Source organism: Mastigoproctus giganteus, chromosome 12, assembly GCF_048544385.1.
Source record: "Mastigoproctus giganteus isolate SK-2022 chromosome 12, ASM4854438v1, whole genome shotgun sequence".
NCBI lineage: Eukaryota > Metazoa > Arthropoda > Arachnida > Uropygi > Thelyphonidae > Mastigoproctus > Mastigoproctus giganteus.
This window is the reverse complement of record NC_143586.1, coordinates 120570937-120593206: the sequence shown is the minus strand read 5'-3', so window position 1 is coordinate 120593206 and position 22270 is coordinate 120570937. Positions and strand designations below refer to the sequence as shown.

Sequence of the window (22270 nt, the reverse complement as noted above, 5' to 3'; positions counted from 1 at the left end):
AAACAATAATATTAAAAATTTTGGTTCTTTCAACGGCAAAGTTTCCATATTTTTAAATATTTATGTTTGAACATTTTGTATTCAAAACCATGAGGGGAGTGCTTGAAACTCATGAAACTGAAAGCATTCTTTTTATATGCATTACAATGATTAAATACGCACTTTAAACAAAATTGCTTCGAATTCGAATCAAATGCATCAAATGCGAACTTGAAATAAAATTGGTTTGAATAAAGTCTATCGCTTCTTACATTATCGTGTACGAAGCGATAGAAGGCTCTAAACGTGTCTTAGCCTTCTTAGAAATGTTCAAAAGTCAAGTACAGCCAGAATCACGCAAGGATGCAGACAGAAATAAGGTATTAAAATAGAACTCTCCGATACCCGTTATTACGTGATTCTTGCATGTTTGGTGATAATCCCATCCAGAACACTTCTGACCAGACTTAATCTTTGAACTCTGTTGAGGAGCTTTTTACAATTTGGATAAGCCTCAATTGACCAACGCGCTAAATGCTACTGAAAACCAGCGGAATCGTACATACCTTCGGCTAATGACACGGTAACGACAACTATCTGATTACTGATAAATCACAAGGACCGCTCAACGATGCTGAGGGGCCTCGACAACCCTCTTGAACTTGCCTGACGTAACACGACGAAGATGACCAACTATATAAGCCTGGAGAATCCGTTTAGAAGTCAGCTGTTGTGAATCCGACACGGCAGCAAGGATGCTCGTCTTCCTACTTTGTGTAGCGGCAATAGCCGGTAAGATCTTTTAAACATGAGAATGTATTTCTAATTATTTCCCTCTGAATTTGTGTTTAATATTTTTCGATTAAATAAAACTTAAAGTAGATTTTATAAATATTTGGTCAAAATATAAAGTATTGTAGAGATTCGAACGTTTAGAACCGCAGTCCTCTTTAAATATATTCTCTTTAAGTTTTGTCTGTGACTACTAGTTTTGGCTATTCAAACTTAAGCTGTATAATTCCCTAAATGTACTGATCCTTAATTATTGTTTAATAGTATTCATCAATCTCTTGGCCTACTACCTGCCATTCACCCACTAAGGATCATTTTTGAGAATCCTCTCTCACTAATCTAATCCACGTACTTGTGCGAGCTATTGCAGTTGCCTCAATTTTAAAATGAACACTAACCCCAGAATATCAGCGAGTATCTATGAATATTAAAAATATATAACTGGGCCATTTAGCTTCATTCAAAAATAAATAAATAAAAATATTTTCCCGCATTAGCGTACCAATTATTACTAAAAATGGTACTGTGCATCTTTGCTTGATCTGATTTATGATTAATTCAAGATTTGTTTGCCTATTTTTAAGTGAAGCTCTGGTTACTGCTATTGTTCAAGAATTCGAGCATTAAGTAGCAATGCAACAAATTTTAACTCCCTTGGATCTTCCCTATAGACTTCATTATTCGCATATTAAAGATACATGAACTCTGAAGTCCATAAAGTATATTTTAACGAACATCGCTCTTGATTTGTATATGACGACACAGTACACGCTCTAACAGACTGGTTCATTGATTAAGAATAATGCTTTTTATAATTTTGGTCTATAATTTGGTTTATAATTTTCTGAAAATCGGTTGGTGAGTTATTCAGAGTTACGAGGACTTAGGAGTTTAATAAACTTTAACAAGAAGTAACAGATGTTTGAACATTTTTTTTTCTTTTTATGCAAATTGAGATATGCCTACTTGAGAAAACACAGCGATTGGTCGTTAAGTCTCGATTTTGCTTAAAAATTACATAAAAATAAGATTCTTAATTAAATAGTTAATTAATTATGTGTGTATTATAATACATTCAAACCATGCGCGGATATCAGTACGGGGCAAGAACAGTTCTTAACCTTTCTAATTCCAAAATCTGACACAAGCATTTAACTTTTCGTTCACCCATCCTAAAGGAAAAAAATGCGCTCATATGCAGAATTATGCGGTTTTGAAATGATACAGATATTCTCGGGTATTTCTAATAAGAGGTTAGTATTTGAATTCCAGTTCTCAAGAATGTGTTAGAAAGATTATCTTAACCAAGCCAATATTATGTGTACAAAAAGTCCAAAATAACGATTTTATAACAAATAATGACGTGCGCAAAACCAAATTTTCGAACTTGTTTAGTTTATTGTTGAATTTGTTGACATTTTTCTGCACAATTAACGTATTTAAATCTTTTGAAGTGGCTTTTTTCTTATAGGAAACTACAATGTTTATGTGATTTGGATTTTTTTTTTAATTCTGCCATTTATCCAGATTTCCTAACACTTGATTGATAAACTGATATGTTATATTTCATATGAAAATATTACCAGTAAATTATGAATACTGTACAGTATGTACCTGACTCTACAGATACTAACCTAGTTCATTTCGAAAATCATAAAATCTTTTAGTATGAGTTTCCCACTCTACTTGTATTTAGCAGAATGAACTCATAAAGTATGACACCTTAACATGAAAAAAAGTAATTGTTTTCTCGAAGAACCAAGCATTATTAGTAAAATTCGCATTAAAAATGAATCTCTAATGTAAATTTGGTAATAGGCGTTTATCATTTGTCAAGTATTGTAGATGAATTTTAAATTACTTAATTAGTATGTTAAATACCAGACAATTAACGATTTTGTCTTTTATTTTTAGCCGGCGCTTCTGGAACTGGTAAGTATTTTTCTTTTTAGCAGATAATATTTTACAGTAAGGTTGTTTCTATTTAATTAAATCTAATGATCCACACTTATCACTGTAAGCGTAAAGTCGTTACAAACATACTTTTGGTATGGTAAAATTATTGACTATATAATGAGTTTATTTCTTTATTTTTGCTGACTAGTGTAGCTACGGTATAGTTTTAGAATTTAGGTATATTTATAGAATTTAGTTCTATAAAATGAAATGCAAACTGTTTAAAATTTCAGTTTTGGGTTTGCATATCCAATCAAGTTTTAGTCTGTAATATTTTCACATATAAGATGTCTCTATTGGAATTTATCCTCGATTAATGTTCAGTTTGAGTGATTTCGGAAAATACTTTCGCGTTAATCACCGTAGATTTCATATATCACCCCAAGATCAGGTTTTTGCTAAAAATTGAATTTAAAAATAATAATAATATTTGCTTCAAATTTGGATGCATTTGTAGTCAACTTAGTTGCTCGTTCGGTGAGTGGAAAATGATGTACGTGCACTACACGTACATCATTTTCCTGTTATAAACTGCAAGCATTTCAAAACTTTTTTGATCAGATTTCTTCACTGGTGCGTCAAAAATTTCAAAAATTTTAAGCATCAATTAAAATGATTATAAAAAGCGATGTTTTTGTTACTTTTCTAATGGGAACCAGCATTGGTTGAGCTGGACGTTATGAGATATATTGGCTTGTTAGGTCACTGAATGAAAAAAGTTACGATGTACAGTTTTGCAAAATAAAATTACATTTACATCATAACCGGAGTAATTATTATTTTTCATTATCTATTGAGAAGTGCAAATATGAATTAATAATAGCATTTATGATTTAAATAATACGTGAATCGGGTTCGTTCCACTTCAGGCTATGCACATGATCGGCAATACGTTTATCGATACTCCGGATATGTTCAAGCTGGATTCCCTGGACTGAAACCTCAATATTCTGTTGCTGCATTTGAAAGTGATGTCATCGTTCAGGCTCGCCAAGGAGAACTGGTGTTCAAGGTAAGTGCTTCATTAATTTCTAAAATAATGTTATCAAACTAGTCACATCCAGTCTGATATTTCATATTATATTCCTTCTACATATAGGCCACAATAGCTTTAAGCATAATTTCCTTACCAACAAATAAATTACCTCAAAAAAGTAATCAGTTTTAAAATTTTCTTTCTCTATAAATTACAAGAATGCAACGTTAATATAAAATATTAATGAATCAAACAGGTTATTAATATATTATAAACACATCTTTATATGAATGCAACAATAATAAAGTAATTCATTTACACCGATTATAATTAAAGGAAACAAACTTTCGACACTTTTAAAATATCTTGCCTTACCTATTTCTTTTTATGCCATTAATTATTATAAAGCGAAATGAATGAAAAGAGAAGCTCAAACAATTCTTTTATTGGGATTTTTTTATAGATCGATAACTTGAAAGTCGATGAGCAAAATGACGTCATCGAAGATATTGATGAGTACCAGTTCAGAATGAAACAACATCCTCAACAGAATGAGTTCGGCAAGCCCTTCAAGGCTCAAATCCAAGACGGCCTGGTACGTTCAATGCAGGATGACCTGATTTTTTTTTCTCTAAATTTGTTATTGTGATTGAGCCCGTAAAATAATAAGTGTAGTTCAAATTACAATTTCAAACTGTACCTTTTCAAGACATAAATTCGGCCATGGACTGAAATGTTAAACACATAGAGAATTCAACAAATTGTGTTCAGAATATATTCAACAAATTGTGTTCAGAATATATTCAACAAATTGTGTTCAGAATATATTCAACAACAGATTCATAGAGAATTCAACAAACTCTCTGTTTTCTATTCAATTATATAATATGAATTCAGTATATTAAAATCGGAAAATTTTGGTATAAGCTCTCAGCTCCATGAGGTCAAGAAATATGTAACTTAACTTATTAATAATTTCGTAATATGCACCTAATAATGAGTCGTAGCCAAATTTTATTTGTGATATAATGTGATTAATTGTGATTAATTTCTCTATTATAATGTAAAAAGTCCCTCAATTCGTGATTATTTCCCAAAAGAGCGATTTTAGAAAATAATTCAAAGATTATTGAGTTCTCTAAGTACCAAAGAAAAAAAAAAACAAATCAAAAAATCAATGCAAATTTAAATATGTAATATTAGTGATGCTATTTAAGTAATTATAGCCATTGTAATATTATCTGTACGAAGTTTTAATGTATAAATTAATACGTTTGTTTTCCAGGTGAAAAGGTATCAGGTGTCAGAGGACGAGCCAGAATGGTCTGTCAATCTGAAACGAGGTCTGCTGAGCTTCTTCCAACTCAATCTTCAGGAGCAAAATGCACTCACCGAGGACAAACGAAGCTCTCGCCAACCAACTGTTGAAGACGCTGACTATTACAAAGTTATGGAGGTAATTTCAAGAAGGCTCTGAATTCTTATTTGATTCCTTTAACATTAATGAACTGCACTCTGCCATTCTCAGACTATGAAAAGTGCTAGAATAACTTTGTTTTTACTACTTGTTCTTTCAGGACAGCATCGGTGGGGAATGTGAAACAGCTTACGTAATCACAAGTCAACCAGACGACGAAACACCTGAACAGTACGACGTGCTCAACGTGACCAAAACCATCAATTATGAAAACTGTGAAGAGAGAGCTTACTGGGCAATCTCTAGTCTCTATGGTGATGACTGTGTTGAATGCGAAGCAGATCAATCGGTAAGACATACTTATTTCTCAGAATCTCTCTCTCTCTCTCTACAACACTGTATATCTAATTAATGGTTAATAACAAAAGAATAGGATATGCTGTAATGCCATCTCTAATTAATTTGTTTTTATTATTCCTTAGGAACCTCTACAGGCCAATGCTGTTTATACCTATGACCTCCGGGGAGATCGCAACAACTACGTAATTGAGTACGCAGAGAATCAAGCTGCTGCTGTACATGACCCCTTTGGAGATGAAGGTCAGGAAATCCAGATATTTTTGAAGTAAGTACTGGATTGCAATATTCCTGGTCTTATAACGTGAATTATACACTTCAATAGTTAACAAATTGTTGATTAATGCTGAATCCAACTCTGAAAAACTTCCGACGGTTTATTAAGACAATAACTGGATAGTAAGATATGTAAAAAGGCGAGATGGAATGAAAGTGGTATTTTAGAATTAGTTTTGAACGAAGCAAGGTGTTATGTACAAAACGGACGGGGTAAGAGTTGTTAGAAAATATAAAAGTTATCTTTTATGATGAATGTAAACATAAAATTTTCTTGTTATTATGTTAAAGTAAGAGACGCCAGCTGAAGTAGGAGGTTCCTTTTTTTAAGTTCATTCTCTAATGAGGTAGAACATTCTCTAATGAGGTAGAACTTAAACTTTCCTTACATAAATGCCTCTTTGAAAAGTTGAGCTAATGTTGAGCTAATGAAACGAGAACAGTTGAGATTTTTAATGTTTGGTATTTACTTAAGATGTTCATCGCTTTCGTGTATTCATCTGGGGCTCCGTTTTTTTTTCTGATGATAAAATTATACCTCTATCCGAGTGGAATTAATTAGCCAAATAGGCTTCATGTGTAGACTTTCAGTTGACCAATCGCTTTTATAGCGCGCTCACCTGATTGAAAAGTCGAAGCATTTAATTACAGTATACAGGAGATTCGAAAAGGCAAATTTCTAACACACCGTATTAGCACCTGCCCAGGACGGACTGCGTGCGTTAAAATTATTGACTTCTGTGTCAATAATTTTAACACAGAACTTTATAGACAGATTTCTTTTATGCAAATTAAGTAGCAAAATATTTTATTTTACCACGTTTGTACTGTATTGATATGAATTTTGAGATGTTATGTTCTCTTCATCCAGACTGCAGGGTTGAAAAATAACTTAATATTTAATATTTAGAATAAATACACTTCAATGGAAGCATTCAGAAAAACCTGATATTATTACTCTGAAGTATTGTGTTGTATTTGCATGACATTTTAAATAGCACCTAATTTAATTATATTTTTTTTATTTTCTCTTATCACAGCCGTACCTTGGAATTAATCGAAGAAGGGCCAATCGATCGTGAATTCACCGTTGAGGGGAGTGTTGAAACTCACCAGTCACTGATCTTCCAGATAGATGATGAGAGAGACCTTGAGAAAGGTGGAAGACAAGAAGACATAAAGAAACCTCACTACCTCTACAACCTGTATGGTTATTCCTCTTCACCTAACGAGGTATGGTTATATTGCTTATTGCAGTAAAACCAAGTGTACCACTTCGATAATTTAGCAAATGCACGAGTTAGTGTCAAGCAAATGGAATTACTTTTTTACGGCACATAATGGATAAAATCATCCTCGCAGATCATAATGAAAAGGATAATAACTATAACTGAATCAATCATTGTGTAAAAATATCTTAATAGAATATCTTAATTATAAAATATCTTAATTACCAAAAGACAATTTTACCAAATTGTCCAAAATTTGGTAAAATAATTACCAAAAGACAATTTTATTTATTTCATCACCGGGCAGAATGTGTAGTATATAGGTACGGAGTTTAACATTCATATGACTGTTAAACTCCGTACCTATTAACACCAACTCATATTAATACCAATATGAGCTTCATTGCAACAGTAGTTTCCATATTTAGCAGCTGTAATTTAATATGGCTGTCTTGTCATATTGTCGAATTTTAATTATTTGTGAATCATGAACTGACTACCGACATTTTTTGTCTGTTGTCAGGTCATGATTATTTGCAATGTATAATCTGTGATGGTCTATACTCATTTGTCCCAATGGTTTCAGGTCAAGAAAATGGTTACTGAGCTTGCAGAATTAACAGAGAAACGCGAGAAGGAATCCTCCATCGAAGCGCTACAGAAGGACAACCTTCCAAGGAAATATTTGGAACTCGTGAAAGCTTTGTCAACTCTGTCTTATCAGGAACTGAAAGAGGTAGAAAGGGATGTTGCTGATTCTCCACAGAAGCGTTACAGTCGGTCCGGTGATGATGAAGATCCACAGAGGTATGACTACCAAATATGAATGATAATGCTATTATTAATCTATTAATTTATTTATTATTTTTATTTTAAATGATTGTAAAAAAGTTGTCCCTGAAATTTCTGTACATGCTGAGTATTAAAATATGACAGAAATCACAAATCACAGAAATTATTTAGTCCGTATATAAGTAATTTAAATAACTACTTTTATTTTTACTTGATGAAAAATGCTGTACCAGAACGGATTGATACTAGAACCTTTAAAAAAAATCTTTAAAGTAAAATCTAGATTTTTACTCTCTTTTTCTTACTTCTTTTAAATTATTAGCAAACTTTTTTAACTTTGATATAATTTTGATGCATATCAAAATTATATCAAAATCATATCATACCTAACATTCAATGAAAAATTGTTAGAACGTTTAAAGTAATGAATTAAACAACTTCGATTTCTTCAGGCAAATCTTCTTCGATGCTGTCTCTGATGCTGGAACCAACCCCGCCGTCCTTCTTGTTAAAGACATGATTCAATCGAAACGTGTTTCCAAGGAAGAAGCAAAATATCTGATACAAACCACACCACCTCACATCAAGGAACCATCCGAGCAGCTGCTCGATGAAATTATCGTAAGTACACGACAATCCCTTGATGAATAAATTTTCGAACTACTGAAATGTTTAAACTCACATTATTTTCAAATTCGAGGTCTTATTTTCAGTACAGTAATTTCATTAATGTGCCTTCTGTTTGATATTACAGGAACTGTGCGAAGACCCTAGCATTAAGCAAGATGAAGATCTTATCTCCACCTGCTACCTTGCCTTCAGTAACCTTGTTTATCACTCCTGTGTTAAATACAACGAATCAGATGACCAGCACGTCACTACAGAAGACGAAAGTTGCACCCCTAAAACAGCCGCTAAATACTTACAAGTAAGTAGAACTCCACAAATAGTATTAAAAATCACTGCGCAGCCTGTTAATAAATAATATATAATACGTATATCTCAATTGCATGCATTTTATCTAACACAGAGATTGAGTTCAACTTAATAATATTTAAATACGAATTTTATCTTGCTATTTTTAAAAAATCGAACCATGTTGTCAATAGCAAGGATTAAGCACATGTCAGATTCGATACTCCAGCAATAATAATAAAATTAACATTGAATTCCTAAAACAATTATTTTTAACTCAATAATATAAGTACTGTTCTACTGTATTTACACATATTCTCTTTATATTATAAAAATATTCAGCATTTGATATTTTTTAATTTAAGCATCTAGAACAGCAAAGGGAGATGAGCAGACGCGAACACAATGACATTCCCAACATTAAGATTGCCGGCAACTTCGGTATCAAAGAATCCCTTCAATACTTGCAGCCCTACTTTACCAATGAGGATGACTTCCCCGTACAGCGGAGAGTAGCTGCTATTTGGGCCCTCCGCCGTCTTGCACAAAGAAAACCAGAACAGGTGAGCGTATTGTGAGATAATGAGGTTGTCCTAAAAGATAACCTTATGTTAATCTTCAAAAATATTAATAATTTCTGAAAAGGAAAAGAACTGTTTAAACTTCAATTTTTAACTAATTAGCTAGAGTGTAGAATTACCTATTTATATATAAATCGCAAGTAGATTTATAAATCAAAGGCATTACAAACACTAAAAGCAAAGTAACATTAAAACATAAGGGTGTACTGAATTTGGAAAGATTGTAGCTATTTTTATCGAAGACAGCGATGACGGTTCCTATAAAAATATGTTTACCTATCAGGTTCTACGTCAACTGGTTCCCATCTATTTCGACGAGTCAGAGGACCATGAAATTAGGATTGCTGCCTTTTCTGTAATAATGTCCACCGAACCCGAACTTTACGAATTGGAAGCTATTGCGCGATCCCTGGATGACGAAGGTGACCAGCAAGTTGCAGCCTACGTCTACAGCACCTTCTATTATCTGGCCAACTCCACACATCCATGCCACAAGTTGATGTAAGTAACAAACAAGTCGGCGAAATCTTATAAAAGACATAAACAATAATGATCTTATTTGTATTATTTGCTGGTAACTAAGCTTTCGCTATTTGTTTCAGCTCTAGCCGAATCAATGACATGTCCTACATCCTGGAGGAGTACTACGATGACTGGATGGACATGGATGCCACCGATTCCACCAACTATTACAGCACAGGATACGATGGTAAGTAGAAATACTGAATATAAAGGAATTCGTTCAGAAATACATGCATGTAAAAGAGCTAGTGTTTGTTTCTAACCAAACCGATAATTTTCTTCCTCCTTGTAGATGACTTTGATTACGGCGGCTTCACTCAGATTTCCTTCATTGCTAGCAACACGAGCTACGTGCCCCGTTCTGCCCGGCTCAGGTTGAATGATTACCTTTTCGGTCAGTCTTACAACACCCTGGTTGTCGGATATAATGCCGTAGGCGTTGAGAAACTGCTCGATAAAGTTTTCGGACCCGAGGGATTGTTTTCCAAGAAGTCTGGGTACGGCGTATTTGGTGGTCGCCAGTCACGCGGTGGCTTCAACACAGCTGAGGAAGTAAAAGCTATCAACGACAAGGTAATTATATCCCATAAAATCTGGTTAAAACAAAGCATTGATATCTGATGTATTCTATTCTAACAAAATTATGGGGTCATCATTGCCTCTGTGATACACGTTGGAAACTTCAATGACTAGTGGAGCATTTATAACCATAGGAGTATTCCTTCATTTAACTATAAGAAACACATATAATGTGAGCAATGATGTAAGTCCGACTATTCTAAAAGGTTTTAGATGCTTAATGGCTTCGGGTTGGAACAGTTTGAGACCAGGGAATTTTTCGAAATCGTTGTTTCCAAATAAGTCCCAACAGCAAATTTGTGATGTACAGCCCTGAAACTGAAGACTAAAAAAAAAAAAAAAAAAAAAAAAGGCGCTGTTTTTAGAATATTTTCCATTGCTGTAAAACAGGATTGCGGAACTGCTGTGTTACAGTTCGCAATCGCTGACTTACATTCTAAAAACGATATTCATCACAACTTTCTTCAATTCCGAAGTCCAGCTGAAATGAAATGAAGTGATTAGCAGTTCACGATTAATCGCTCCATAGAATCCGTCTGATCTTTATTTGCACTGGCAAGAATCCGCTTTTTGTGCGGGGTTCTACCATAATGTTCCATATGGTAGATATATCAACATTTTGTACTGATTCTGCTATGTGTATTTATACCCCCAGTAACTGGTTTTTTTTCGTCCAGAAAAACAGGCAAATCGACCAGAGTACGCACGCCATTTTCAGACACAAATATGAGTATATATAAGAAATTACCGGGTGACCCTGATATAATATAATTTGGTTTTGCTTTGTGCATTTATATATCTTATTATAATGTATTTTAATACGATATATGGCATTAAAATATAAATGCACAAGTACCATATTAAAATAGACGTTTGTGATGGGTCTTTTTTAAATTATTCCTTATTAATTGTATTATGACTTAGGGAGATTATTTTAATATTAGTATTGATATTAGCAGTGGCAAATGATGCAAGAAAGCAAGCTTATATAGCTGATGCTATATAAGCTTGCTTTATAAAAAAAAAAAAAAAATCCATTTCGTTTACAAATGTTTATAAATATAAATTCTTCCTTGAATTTATTCAAACTATCCATTTCTAGAACAATGGATGGAAGCTTGTTCCGACAATCAACCATCCGCTGGCTGAAGGCAAACTTGCACCCATCTATTCGGCAACCATCCTTCCTCGATTTGATTTTATGTCCCCTCATATGCGTAGTCTGATCAAGAGGAAGAATTACCTCTTTATCCATGCTAGCAAAATTTGTATAATGTATGTACAGAATCATTAATGTGTAAATATTGATATTAAACATAAAATGTGTATATAATATTTCGGGAGGAGACTACGTGTTCAGTATATGTAACTCATTGCACGTAGTATCTCGTACCCTGATATGTACCTAGCACCCTCCTGGCACTTCGCCGTCCCGGGGTGGTTTCCTTATGGAAATAAACAGATAATAATAATAATAATAATAATAATAATAATAATAATTCCTGATTGTATAATTGACAAAACCTCAGGATAGGAGCTGTCCTGGCAGCCCGTCTGTACTGCTCAAAGAACTTCATAACTGATCTTTTCATTTTCCACTATTCTGTGTGCAGTATAACACAGTTTGTACTTTACTTTGGGATTAGTGCAACCCATATGCAGTACCTTGAATTTCTCAACGTTAAACTTCAATTGTTATTTCTCAGTCCATCTGCCTAATTTGTCTAGATCTATTTGCAGCATATCTTGATCACTGTCATTAACCACCCTGCAACATCTGTATTATATATTATGTTATTTTTTAGTTTTTAGGAGCATTAGCAACTAAGGCCATATTGCTCCGGTATATGCGGTGGTCATTCCCTGACCTTTCCGCATCCTCCGTATTTGGTGGTGACGGGCTTGAACCCCGGTCTAATCAAGAAGCGTGTGCTACGCACTGCTGCTCCTTCCCACCTGGCTACGGAGGCGCCTCTGTATTATCTGAAAGGCTAGTTTCCAAATAATTTTGATAGGGTAGAGTTTGTTTCGATACATGCTCTAATTTCTCAAATTTATTTTTATTTATTTATTTTTATTTTTATTATTTTTTTAGTGTGATTATGAGATTGAGAAAGGTCTAAATTATATCACGTAATAATCATATAACATTTATTTAAACAGCTGGACATCAGTACTCGGGAATACGAACCTATCAAAGGAAATATATTCGTCAAGGTCATGGGACATGATGTGGTTTACATACCATTTGATGAATCTACCATTGATAGTCTCATCCAAGATGGTAAGCTTTTGATTCAAAACAAATTTTGGCTTAGAAATACGTTGCAGATAAAATGTTGGCTTCTGATTACAAGTATACTCGCTAAATAAAATAAAAATATTCTTCAACAATAACTAAATTTCCTACAGTATTAAAATTTTTTAATAATAATTTTTAAAATTTTTTTCTAATAAATAAATAGCAACAGGTAATTTAATCCATTTTAGAATTGGACGTACTTCTGGTTTAATTTAAATAGGGCAATGCTTTACCAACAGCTCTGTTTAGAATAACTTTTTCGTTCCCAGATCTGCTTCGTCTGCCACAGTCCAAGTTAGGTCAACAACTCCAGAAGGATTACAAACGTTTCACTCTAGCAGTAGACAAGACAAAGGTCATCATTAGCGAAGTGGGTGTGCCAATAGTCAGCCAGGTTAAAGTCCCCATCTACGTGCACTACCAGAATGAAGAACTGAAGGTCGATATTTCTCCAAGCTCCACCAGAGGAGGAGGACGTTCTGGTCAAGTTCCCATTGATGTGAAAATTAAAGTTGAGGGCCAATTGGTGTAAGTAACCAAGTTTACTTTATTCTCACGCTTTGAATGTAAAAATAAACGAGTAGTGTCTGAATGTCAAAAGAATAAACTGCAGAACTTTTTTAAGTATTTTCAGCAGCGTGCAAACTGAAAATATTTCAAAGGTCTGTTGAACTCTTAATTTAAAAATAGCTGGACTATAAGGATAATTGAATCTTCTGGCGAACTGCGCGGGTATCACAGTCGATATAATCACCGTCGTTCCCACACTGGGCGGTAAAGGTCCATGTTTGATATAAAAAAGCGAGAGCTGCGTTGCACTGTTATAAATTATTTCGATGTATAGAATGCCCTAAATTACTTAGCCATTTAAAAGGGCCTATTGCAACCAGTTGTAAGGGAACGTTATTTCTCAACTGGACTTTCAAACTAAGCGCGCAACGCAACGCAGAGGAAGATTTCAATTCTCTGATTTTATAAACAATAAATGCTCTTCTAAAATTATTTATTGCACATGTATTATTTGTTAAAAACGATCTTTCAATGTTGAGTGTTAAATTCTGTGTTTTTCGCAGTGTGGATAAAGAGATCTTCAGAACTTTGAAAGTAGTTATCCCAAGTAGGGAAACTGTTGTCGGTGCAGGAGTTCATGTTCATGCTATCCTTTCCTTGCCAGTCAATGCCGAACTTAAGGTTAACCTAGCTAAGCCCAAGGTGTCGTTCAAGGTTACCCCTGAAGTTCCTCAAGATATCTATCACCATCATGCCGAACCTTTCACCTACGTCGATTCTTACGAAAACCAGCCACCAGTTCCACGTGAAGAAAGCAGGGGCTACAAAACACTGCATGAAGATGAGGAATTAGAAGAGGTAAGCAACGCACTTCTTTATTAATAGCAGTATTCTTTTCCATATTCTGATGTACCTAAGTCTGGGTGGAGTTCTGGATGTAGTAAACATAATTCGTTTCCTGAAAATATCATAAATAAGAAACACAATTATTTCTTCTTAACTGAAAAAGTTCATTAAAACACAGCAGAAGTAAAAGTTTCTCTGTAGTGAGACCTCACCGAAACTGTTTTAAAACCAATAAACTTTTGTAACCCCCAATACTTTGTTCTGATCAGAGAATTCTAACAAAAGTAAAACTCACACAAAAATTAACCTTTTGTTACATCACAAAAAATACGAAAATACGAAAAATACCGCAGTATTCATTAATATTGCGTTTCTCTTACGCATCTTACTGTAAATCATCTTATTTTTTTCGCCGCATCTTACTGTTAGCATCTTAATTTTCTCTTCTGCATCTTACTGATAAGCAGTTTACTTTTCTTTTCCACAGTTTGAAGATGAATACTTCCATGACACACTTGGTCTCGGTGTAGAAGTTAAAGCACAGTACACTGACATCTGGAACGACGCAGGATCATGGCAGAATTTCCTCCAGGAGACTGATCTCCGCCAGCAGTTCTACTACTGGCTCACAAACCCATACGCTCACCCCTACAGTGTTGATATCGCTCTCACTCCAGCCAGCATTGGCTTCACAAAAGAGGTAGGTTCTGCAACAGTTTTTAAATTACAGCAAAAGCCTGTAATCGTGTCCTAGCTTTGACTCACACTCTCCTATTTTTTTTTTTTTTTTTTGGTAGATTGAAGCCACTTTGAAATACGAATACAAGGGCATTGACGAGCCAAGCACTGGTTTATCTTCTTTCGATCTCAGTGATGAAGATGAAGATGAAGACGGCAAACGTGGTTGGAGTTCATTCAGTGACGAAAAAAGTTATTGGGGTCCTTCCAGAAATAAAAGAAGTAGCTGGCTTCCTTCATTTAACGAAGATACCCGTGACTGGCTTTCCTCGGCTGAAGATATGAGAAGCAGTCGCCATTCTTCAGATGCTTATAGTAAAACTGGTCGCCACTCTTCAGGTGCTTATAGTAAAAGCAGTCGTCACTCTTCAAACAAGGACTGGCTTTCCTCAGGTGAAGACGAGCGAAGTGGTCGCCATCATTCTTCTTATCATAAGGGTGGACCCTATTCTTCATATCAGGAAGACAGCTATGATTGGCTTTCCTCAGCTGAGGGTGAGAGAAGTGGTCGTCATCATTCAGGTGCTTATGGTAAGGGTGGTCGTTATTCTTCATACCGAAAAGGCAGTCTTGACTGGCTTTCCTCACTAGAAGATGAGACAAGCGGTCGCTATTCTTCAGGTTCTTACGGTAAGAGTGGTCACCATTCTTCAAGCGATTACGGTAAACGCAGTCACAGTTCTTTTACTGATGACGAAAAATCTTATTGGCCGTTTTCAAGTGATGAGAGAAGTAGTTATCGCTCAACAACTGAGGGTGGTCGAATTGGTAAAAGTGGTCGCCGCTTATCAAGTGCCAGTGAATTCCACCGCCACATCCTGAAGGCTGAAATCGTGGGTCATGGACAAAGAGAAAGGAAAGTCGAAGGACAGATCGTGTACAAGTACAGTGAAGACGAACTGATCCACAAGCTGGACGTGCTCTACAAAAAGGGTCCACTTTCTTCCTCCGATCCTGAGAGCTTTAAGGTATGTAAAAATTATTATACAGACAAACTTAATCGTCTTCACCAAATAAACTAAAAAACATCATAGTCTGCTTCTTTGTCTGTTTGTTGATTAAATTTTGCTTATGGTAATCATTAATTTGGTGGGCCATAAAACTTTCTTTTTATACGATTTTAATCTAATTATGCATTATACATATACTAATGAAATACTACGATTCATGATTTGTTCAATTTTTATTTTTAGGTCTGCGCAACTGGTGAAGTTAAATACCCCGATTATGACTATCAGAAGCTGATAGACCTCGACACCAAAACTCTCGACCATGACGTACAAGCTGAAGTTAAGATTCATTTTGGAAAGGATTGTCAACAAGGTGGAAAGGTAGTGATATTAGTTTTATCATAATCAGAAGCAGATATTATCTACCATATTTCGGCGTTTAAATTTCTCTTTGAAGGAATAAAAATGGTCTAAAATTTTATGGTTCGTCTATATTTTGTTTTTTTATAAGCCGAAAATTGAATTCCAAATTTAAATTAAATGTAGATTTAATATTGAATTAAATGTAGTAATTAAACTTGCTTAGAGTTAGAAAGATATGAATAATTTGCTCATTTTCTTCATCAGAAGAAAAGAAATTCATGGAGTTATGTTTGCGGTTTGTTGTGTGAAGTCTTGAAATGTAAATATTTTAATAACATTCAGTTTCTAATAGTAACGCGCTTCCTTTTGTTTTCAGAGAAAACAATTTGCAATATCGCAATCGGCACTAAACAGGTAACAAGGTGTGGGTCGATTTTGTCACATTGCACAGTTAACTTTAAAGAAAGAAGTAAGAGTATACACCACTCCCTTACGTAGAAGGTCAAAATACAAATCAAAGTATAGGCATACAAAAGTGATGCAAAGTTATCACCTATGCCTGTAGGTTTGATTTTCGACCATCTGCATAAAGGAGTCACTCATATGCCTACAATATTTTTACAGTTTGCTGTGCAATGTAATAAAATATCATCAATTTATTACATCGCACAGTAGTAAACATTTTGTTTAAAACAAAGAGCAAAAATAATCGAATTAATATTGGTAATGGGTTTTAATTTGGATTTTACCGTATATAACTTATATTATATAACTGACATTAACCAGTAAGCCAGATCGTAAACGGAGGTGGAGGTCAACTTACGCAGCGAATTAAGCACTAATTTTCAAGAACATTTAAATATTTATCGCATATCTGCTACATCTATTCTACAGATCGCAATCCAAGGTACCTTTGAAAGGACTGAGGAGCAAGAGGAACTTGAGAGCGAACGTCAGAAACCTGTGACACTTGAAGACTTTAATCCCTATGCCTACTACTATCAGAAATGCAAGGAGGACCGGAAGGAAGATGACCTCACCTACAGCCCTTACTGTCTGGAATACCTGAAGGCAATCACACAGCTGCACAAGTACACACTGGACATCCAGTACGAAAACGTAAGTCACAAATTTAGTAATAGAACAATTTAAATGTTCTAAAAACGAGATTATAGCATCCAGTTATTAATGAAATTTCACGATTCATTATAAGTTGTATTTTTCCTGTATTTACAGATTCCACAGTATGTGAAGAATTTGACCATCAAAGCAAGCGAAATGTTGAAATACAACCTGTTCCCCTACATGGACAACAACGTCTTCGATACCGAGGTTTCAGGAAACAAAATCCGCATCGAAGCCAACTATTCTGCTCAGGACCCCATTGTGGACATCCGAGTATACAAACCCTACGAAACTACGTTCTATACTCATGTACCTGCCTTAGACTGGCAACCCATCACCACCACCCCGATGTTGGACTATTCCATCCTGAACGAGTTTGTTCCTCTATACGAAAATGGTAATTAGTGAATTGGTTAAATTTTTAGTACTTCATTAAGGTCAAATACTCCCTGGTAGTATATTTGGTAGAATCGCCATCCTTTCCATACCGGTAGGAAAAGACCTTAGTTCGAATCTTGTCAATGATGTGAGGAATACTTATGGGGCTTTTACACAGTGTGGCTGAGTTAATCAGGCGAGGGTAGCTTGGTATTTTTCACCAGAAACTGATTTTTCGCCCAGAAAACAGGCAAATCAACCACAGAACAACCCCAATTTACAGACATTATACTTGTATATACGACGCAACGTGATGAAATGTAATAAACTTAAGTCGTTGATGCGCCTAAAACCATAAGCCAAAATACAGTATTCACAGCTTCATATGAAGTTCGCACTGTTCTTTACCTTATTCACAAAGAAACTAAATTTAGTACACGCCGTATTATATCCTTCAACTTGTCGCAATAGACTCCATTCTGTCGATCTTAGTGACATATTTAATCGGCCATATTATTATTTTTGAAGTCACACGCATAGTTACTGTTTAATTCCGAATTTATTTGTTTTAAGAGGGTTCCATCTAATGGATGAATAAAACGAAATCTAATAAACCTGAAATTCCATCTAATAGATTATTACTCAAAATTAGTACAAAGATAATAATTAGATGATAAACTCGAAACATATTAGCGTAAATAATGTGCAGAACTCATTCTCCGCATCATTTTAATATTTTAAAATCCATTTTAAAATATTAAAATTAACTATGCTTGGTTTCCTGATTAATATCCTTGCAATACCTTACTTGCTAATTAGGTTTATGCCATTTTAATTAATAGCATTGCTTAGAATAACGACAATGATCTAAACTGTATTGTCACTTTCAGCTGACTGTTCCGTAGAGAGCGAGACTGTGAACACTTTTGATAATGTCACCTACACCCTTCCACCTATCCAATGCAGTAAATTGATCGCCAAAGACTGCTCTCCTCAGGAAGCTTTCACCGTTGTAGGAAAGAAGATCTCGCACCCCAAATATGAAAAGGTACAGTGCATACAAGGGCATTGGTCTTTTATACAAATTGTTTATTAGTTAACAACCCATGAAGTTCATGCTACCACAGTTTATTCAGCCTGATGTTAACTGTAGTAATTTATTAATTTCCTAATTGTACAAAAACATTATAGTTCGCATCCTAAGACGTTTGATTACAAACTAATTGGTATAAGGAATATTAAAAAAATCTGTAATTAAATATTATCGTGAGTTGTGTTGAATTTTTTCCCTGTAAGAGACTTTGTTAAGAATTATTTCATCCTGCTTGTAGATTGTCAAGGTCTTCCTTGGTGACACAAAAATTGAAATCGTTCCCGGACGAGAAGAGGGTGATCTGATCGTCAAGGTAGATGGCCAGAAAGTTCCAGTAACTGAAGATGACACATACTACCACGATGACCCTCAAGATGATCTCCAACAAGAGAAATTCAGCATTGACTACAATGGACTGTACTACACAGTGGAATCCTACGTGTATGGTGTTACAGTTTACTTTGACGGAAAAGCCATCATTGTAAAGGTGAGTTTTATAAATTATTTTGTAGATTTGCGCATTAATGTGGTATTAATTCATTTGGAAGTTGGGCTAATAACGGCCGATGAGATCACTGGTAGGTCAATATGAGAGACAAATAATTACAATTAATTACATATTTGGTCCAACGATGTTTTGTTATCCCGTATCATTTTAATTCAAATTATTTATAAATTTTCTTACAGAATTATGTAAAGAAATAAGTAAATAGATTTTCTATTATATCTTTAAATTTTGATGAGGATTTTATCGATAATACCGTGTTTCAAGAACCACCTTTAACATTTAACATTAACTGATGTCATTTTTATATAGTTCCGTGTTCTTTCCTATAAAATTGCACTGCAGTTTCTCTCTCTCTCTCTCTCTCTCTCTCTCTCTCTCTCTCTCTCTCTCTCTCTCTCTCTCCTTAAACGGTTGAATGGCCTTCCTTGCGTAAACTGCATGGCCTTTAAATTTTTAATAATTTGATAAATTAACTTAATTGCTAAATTTACATTAATGCTAGATATAATTTGGAAGGTGTTTTCATATGGAACCTTCTAATCATCGATATGTCTTTCACAACCGCAGGTATCAACTTACTACCAAGGCAAATTGTGTGGTCTGTGCGGAGATTACAATGGTCAGACTGAAGATGATCTCAAAGGCCCTCAAGAACATGTCTACTATGACACCGAAGCTTTCGCATACAGTTATACCATTCCGGAAGAAGGCTGTGATGTACCTCACCACCGAAGACAGCCTTTCTCTCAGAAACGTGAGTGCTTTTATGCATAATACTTGACTTGGCTACTGATTTATAACCGGCCTCTGAAATGTATTATAACTTAAAAATTTCATAATGAAAATAGGAAACATGCTTAATTTTAGTTTTTTTTTGTACTTTTTCGATAATGTTCCCTTATTAAATTCTTATCATGTTCTACTGGGGACATCAGGTTCAGTTGAAAACATGTAAAATGGTAAATACGATAAGTTAAATTAATAAATCATAGTAAGAATAATTGTTGTTTTTATTCCCTCATTAATATAATGAAAAAAATTCTATGAATCTCATTCCATTACGAACTGAGCACCTTTTGTACATTGTTCGCATACGTTCGATATTGCTATTCCCAATAATTCTGCGATGTAAATAAATAAATATCAAATGATTTAAATTAACCATCAATTTAGTGATATCAACTAGTTAAAAAAAAGTTCTGTCCATAAAATTTTAATAAATGACTGTTAGTGTTGCTACTAGTGTAATAAAATTGTAACTAAATGAAATATTTGAATAAATCACTTCTGTGCTAAAGTTTATTGTTGCTTAATTTCTAATTATTTACTTATAGATGGAGGAAGAGGAGAACAATGGGGAAGAGGCAGACAAGAAGAACAATGGGGAAGAGGCGGACAAGAAGAACAATGGGGAAGAGGAGGACAAAGACAACAATGGAAAAGAGGAGGACAAGGACAACAACGGGGAATAGGAGGACAAGGACAACAATGGGGAAGAGGCGGACAGGGAGAACAATGGAGAAAATGGATACAAGGAGAAGAATGGAGAACAGATGGACAAGGAAAACAATGGGAAAGCAAACAACAATGGGGAAGAGGAGGAGAAGGTTGTACTAAACTCCGAAACCGCCGTGTACACATTCTACAGAGCCGAATGAAGTATGTATGTTTCTCCAAGGAACCTCTGCCTGTGTGTGCCCCCGGTTGTGAAGAGACCCGACTTGTCACCAAGACCGTTCCATTCCACTGCCTTCCACTTACTGACAACACCGCCCAATACCTGAAGAAAGAATCCCAAAAACGTGTATTGGATGAGATTAAGAGGAAGTCCGAGGACCACTACGATCAAGTCCAATACCCGGAAAGCTGTCGTCCAACACATTAACCCTGAATCCGTCCGATCCAACTAGAAGCATGCATTCATAATCTTTTTGCTTTTTCTCCCTTCTATTCATTTCCCTTTTCTGTTGTTCAAATGCTATAATTGCTTCTAATATAGTTGTACAGGAACTTGTGATTTACCCTCAATAAAACTTTTGTTGTTTCACTAAATATTAGTTTAATGTGTTTGTTAAAATACTGGGATTTTAATATCAGATTTTAATAGATATCACAAACATCTGGAATGATTTTCATTTATGAAACAAACTTAAAACGGTTTTAAATTAGTTCTGACAATTACCACAAACCACTCTTCCACTTCTTTCTTCATTTACACATCACAGTTCATTGATTTATAGTTGTAATCAAACTTACGGTCGTCTTAAAACTCACAGATATCCACTTGCTTACCTTTGTTTTTGTTTTGTTTAGGTTGGTTTTTTTTTTTTTTTTTCAGTCTTCAGGTTTAAAATTCGATTTTAGAAAAATGGACCTATATCCATTTAATGTACTTTTATACTTAAAAAAAAAAGAAATATTATTTAATCTTTTAATATTAATTTTCAACATCACTTAGTTTTTTGCTTCTCTTTTATTGAGTCTCAAGCCACGATTGGACTCGTGAAATAAAAGATATAGTCTGAGACGAGTTGATCCTTTCGGCAAGTTAACTGGATGACATGTCATTCATATTTGATTTCAAAATCAAATCTGGCTGGTATACCTCCATCGACTACAAAACATCGATTATGTCAATGCACCATAATGAAATCGAGGCTATTCTGTAGTAGTAGTAGTAGTAGTAGTAGTAGTAGCAGTGGCATGTGATGCAAGAAAGCAAGTGTATGAGCTTATGCAGCATCAGCCAAAAAAAAAAAAAAAAAAAAAATCACATCATTCCCTCCAAATGCCTGTCCAGTTCCTCCTTAAATTTATTCAACCTATCAACTTCCACAACGACAGATGGAAGTTTGTTCCAGCAATTAACCACCCGCTGGCTAAAGGCAAATTTCCGCACATCTATTCTACATCTGTCTTTTCTTAATTTGAATGTATGCCCCCTTAGGTTCGTAACCTGAACAAGTGGAAGGATCCCATTAGAATTCAGCGTGCTCAACCCATTCAAGGCCTTATACACTTCAATCAGATCACCGCGCAGGTGCCTAGTCTCCAGCCACTGCAATTTGCAGAACTTAAGCCTCTCT

General features: G+C 34.8%; 1 protein-coding gene and 1 long non-coding RNA gene across 2 annotated transcripts; both read left to right on the top strand.

Annotated features, from left to right (window-relative positions):
- The first annotated feature begins 713 nt into the window (after positions 1-713).
- Positions 714-3686, top strand: LOC150077371 (uncharacterized). The gene is made up of 3 exons (XR_016547731.1): positions 714-771; positions 2686-2703; positions 3597-3686. It is a non-coding gene; the product is annotated as an uncharacterized LOC150077371 (long non-coding RNA).
- A 539-nt stretch (positions 3687-4225) lies between these two features.
- On the top strand, positions 4226-21069 carry LOC150077370 (vitellogenin-2-like). The gene is made up of 24 exons (XM_090385876.1): positions 4226-4298; positions 4989-5159; positions 5281-5469; positions 5603-5745; positions 6794-6986; positions 7569-7789; positions 8227-8395; positions 8529-8702; positions 9055-9252; positions 9554-9771; positions 9873-9979; positions 10085-10365; positions 12535-12655; positions 12943-13201; positions 13747-14041; positions 14517-14729; positions 14827-15735; positions 15961-16098; positions 16975-17199; positions 17317-17602; positions 18474-18631; positions 18915-19163; positions 19752-19938; positions 20519-21069. Exons 1-24 carry the CDS (start codon positions 4233-4235, stop codon positions 21067-21069), a joined length of 5721 nt encoding a protein of 1906 aa, XP_090242002.1. The 5' UTR covers positions 4226-4232.
- Positions 21070-22270: the final 1201 nt, after the last annotated feature.

Excerpts from the sequence above, each read along its gene's own strand:
- LOC150077370 (XM_090385876.1), top strand. The coding sequence starts at position 4,233 with ATGAAACAACATCCTCAACAGAATGAGTTCGGCAAGCCCTTCAAGGCT. Across the intron at positions 9,980-10,084 it reads TTACAGCACAGGATACGATG|ATGACTTTGATTACGGCGGC; the intron begins GTAAGTAGAAAT and ends TCCTCCTTGTAG. Across the intron at positions 14,730-14,826 it reads GCATTGGCTTCACAAAAGAG|ATTGAAGCCACTTTGAAATA; the intron begins GTAGGTTCTGCA and ends TTTTTTTGGTAG.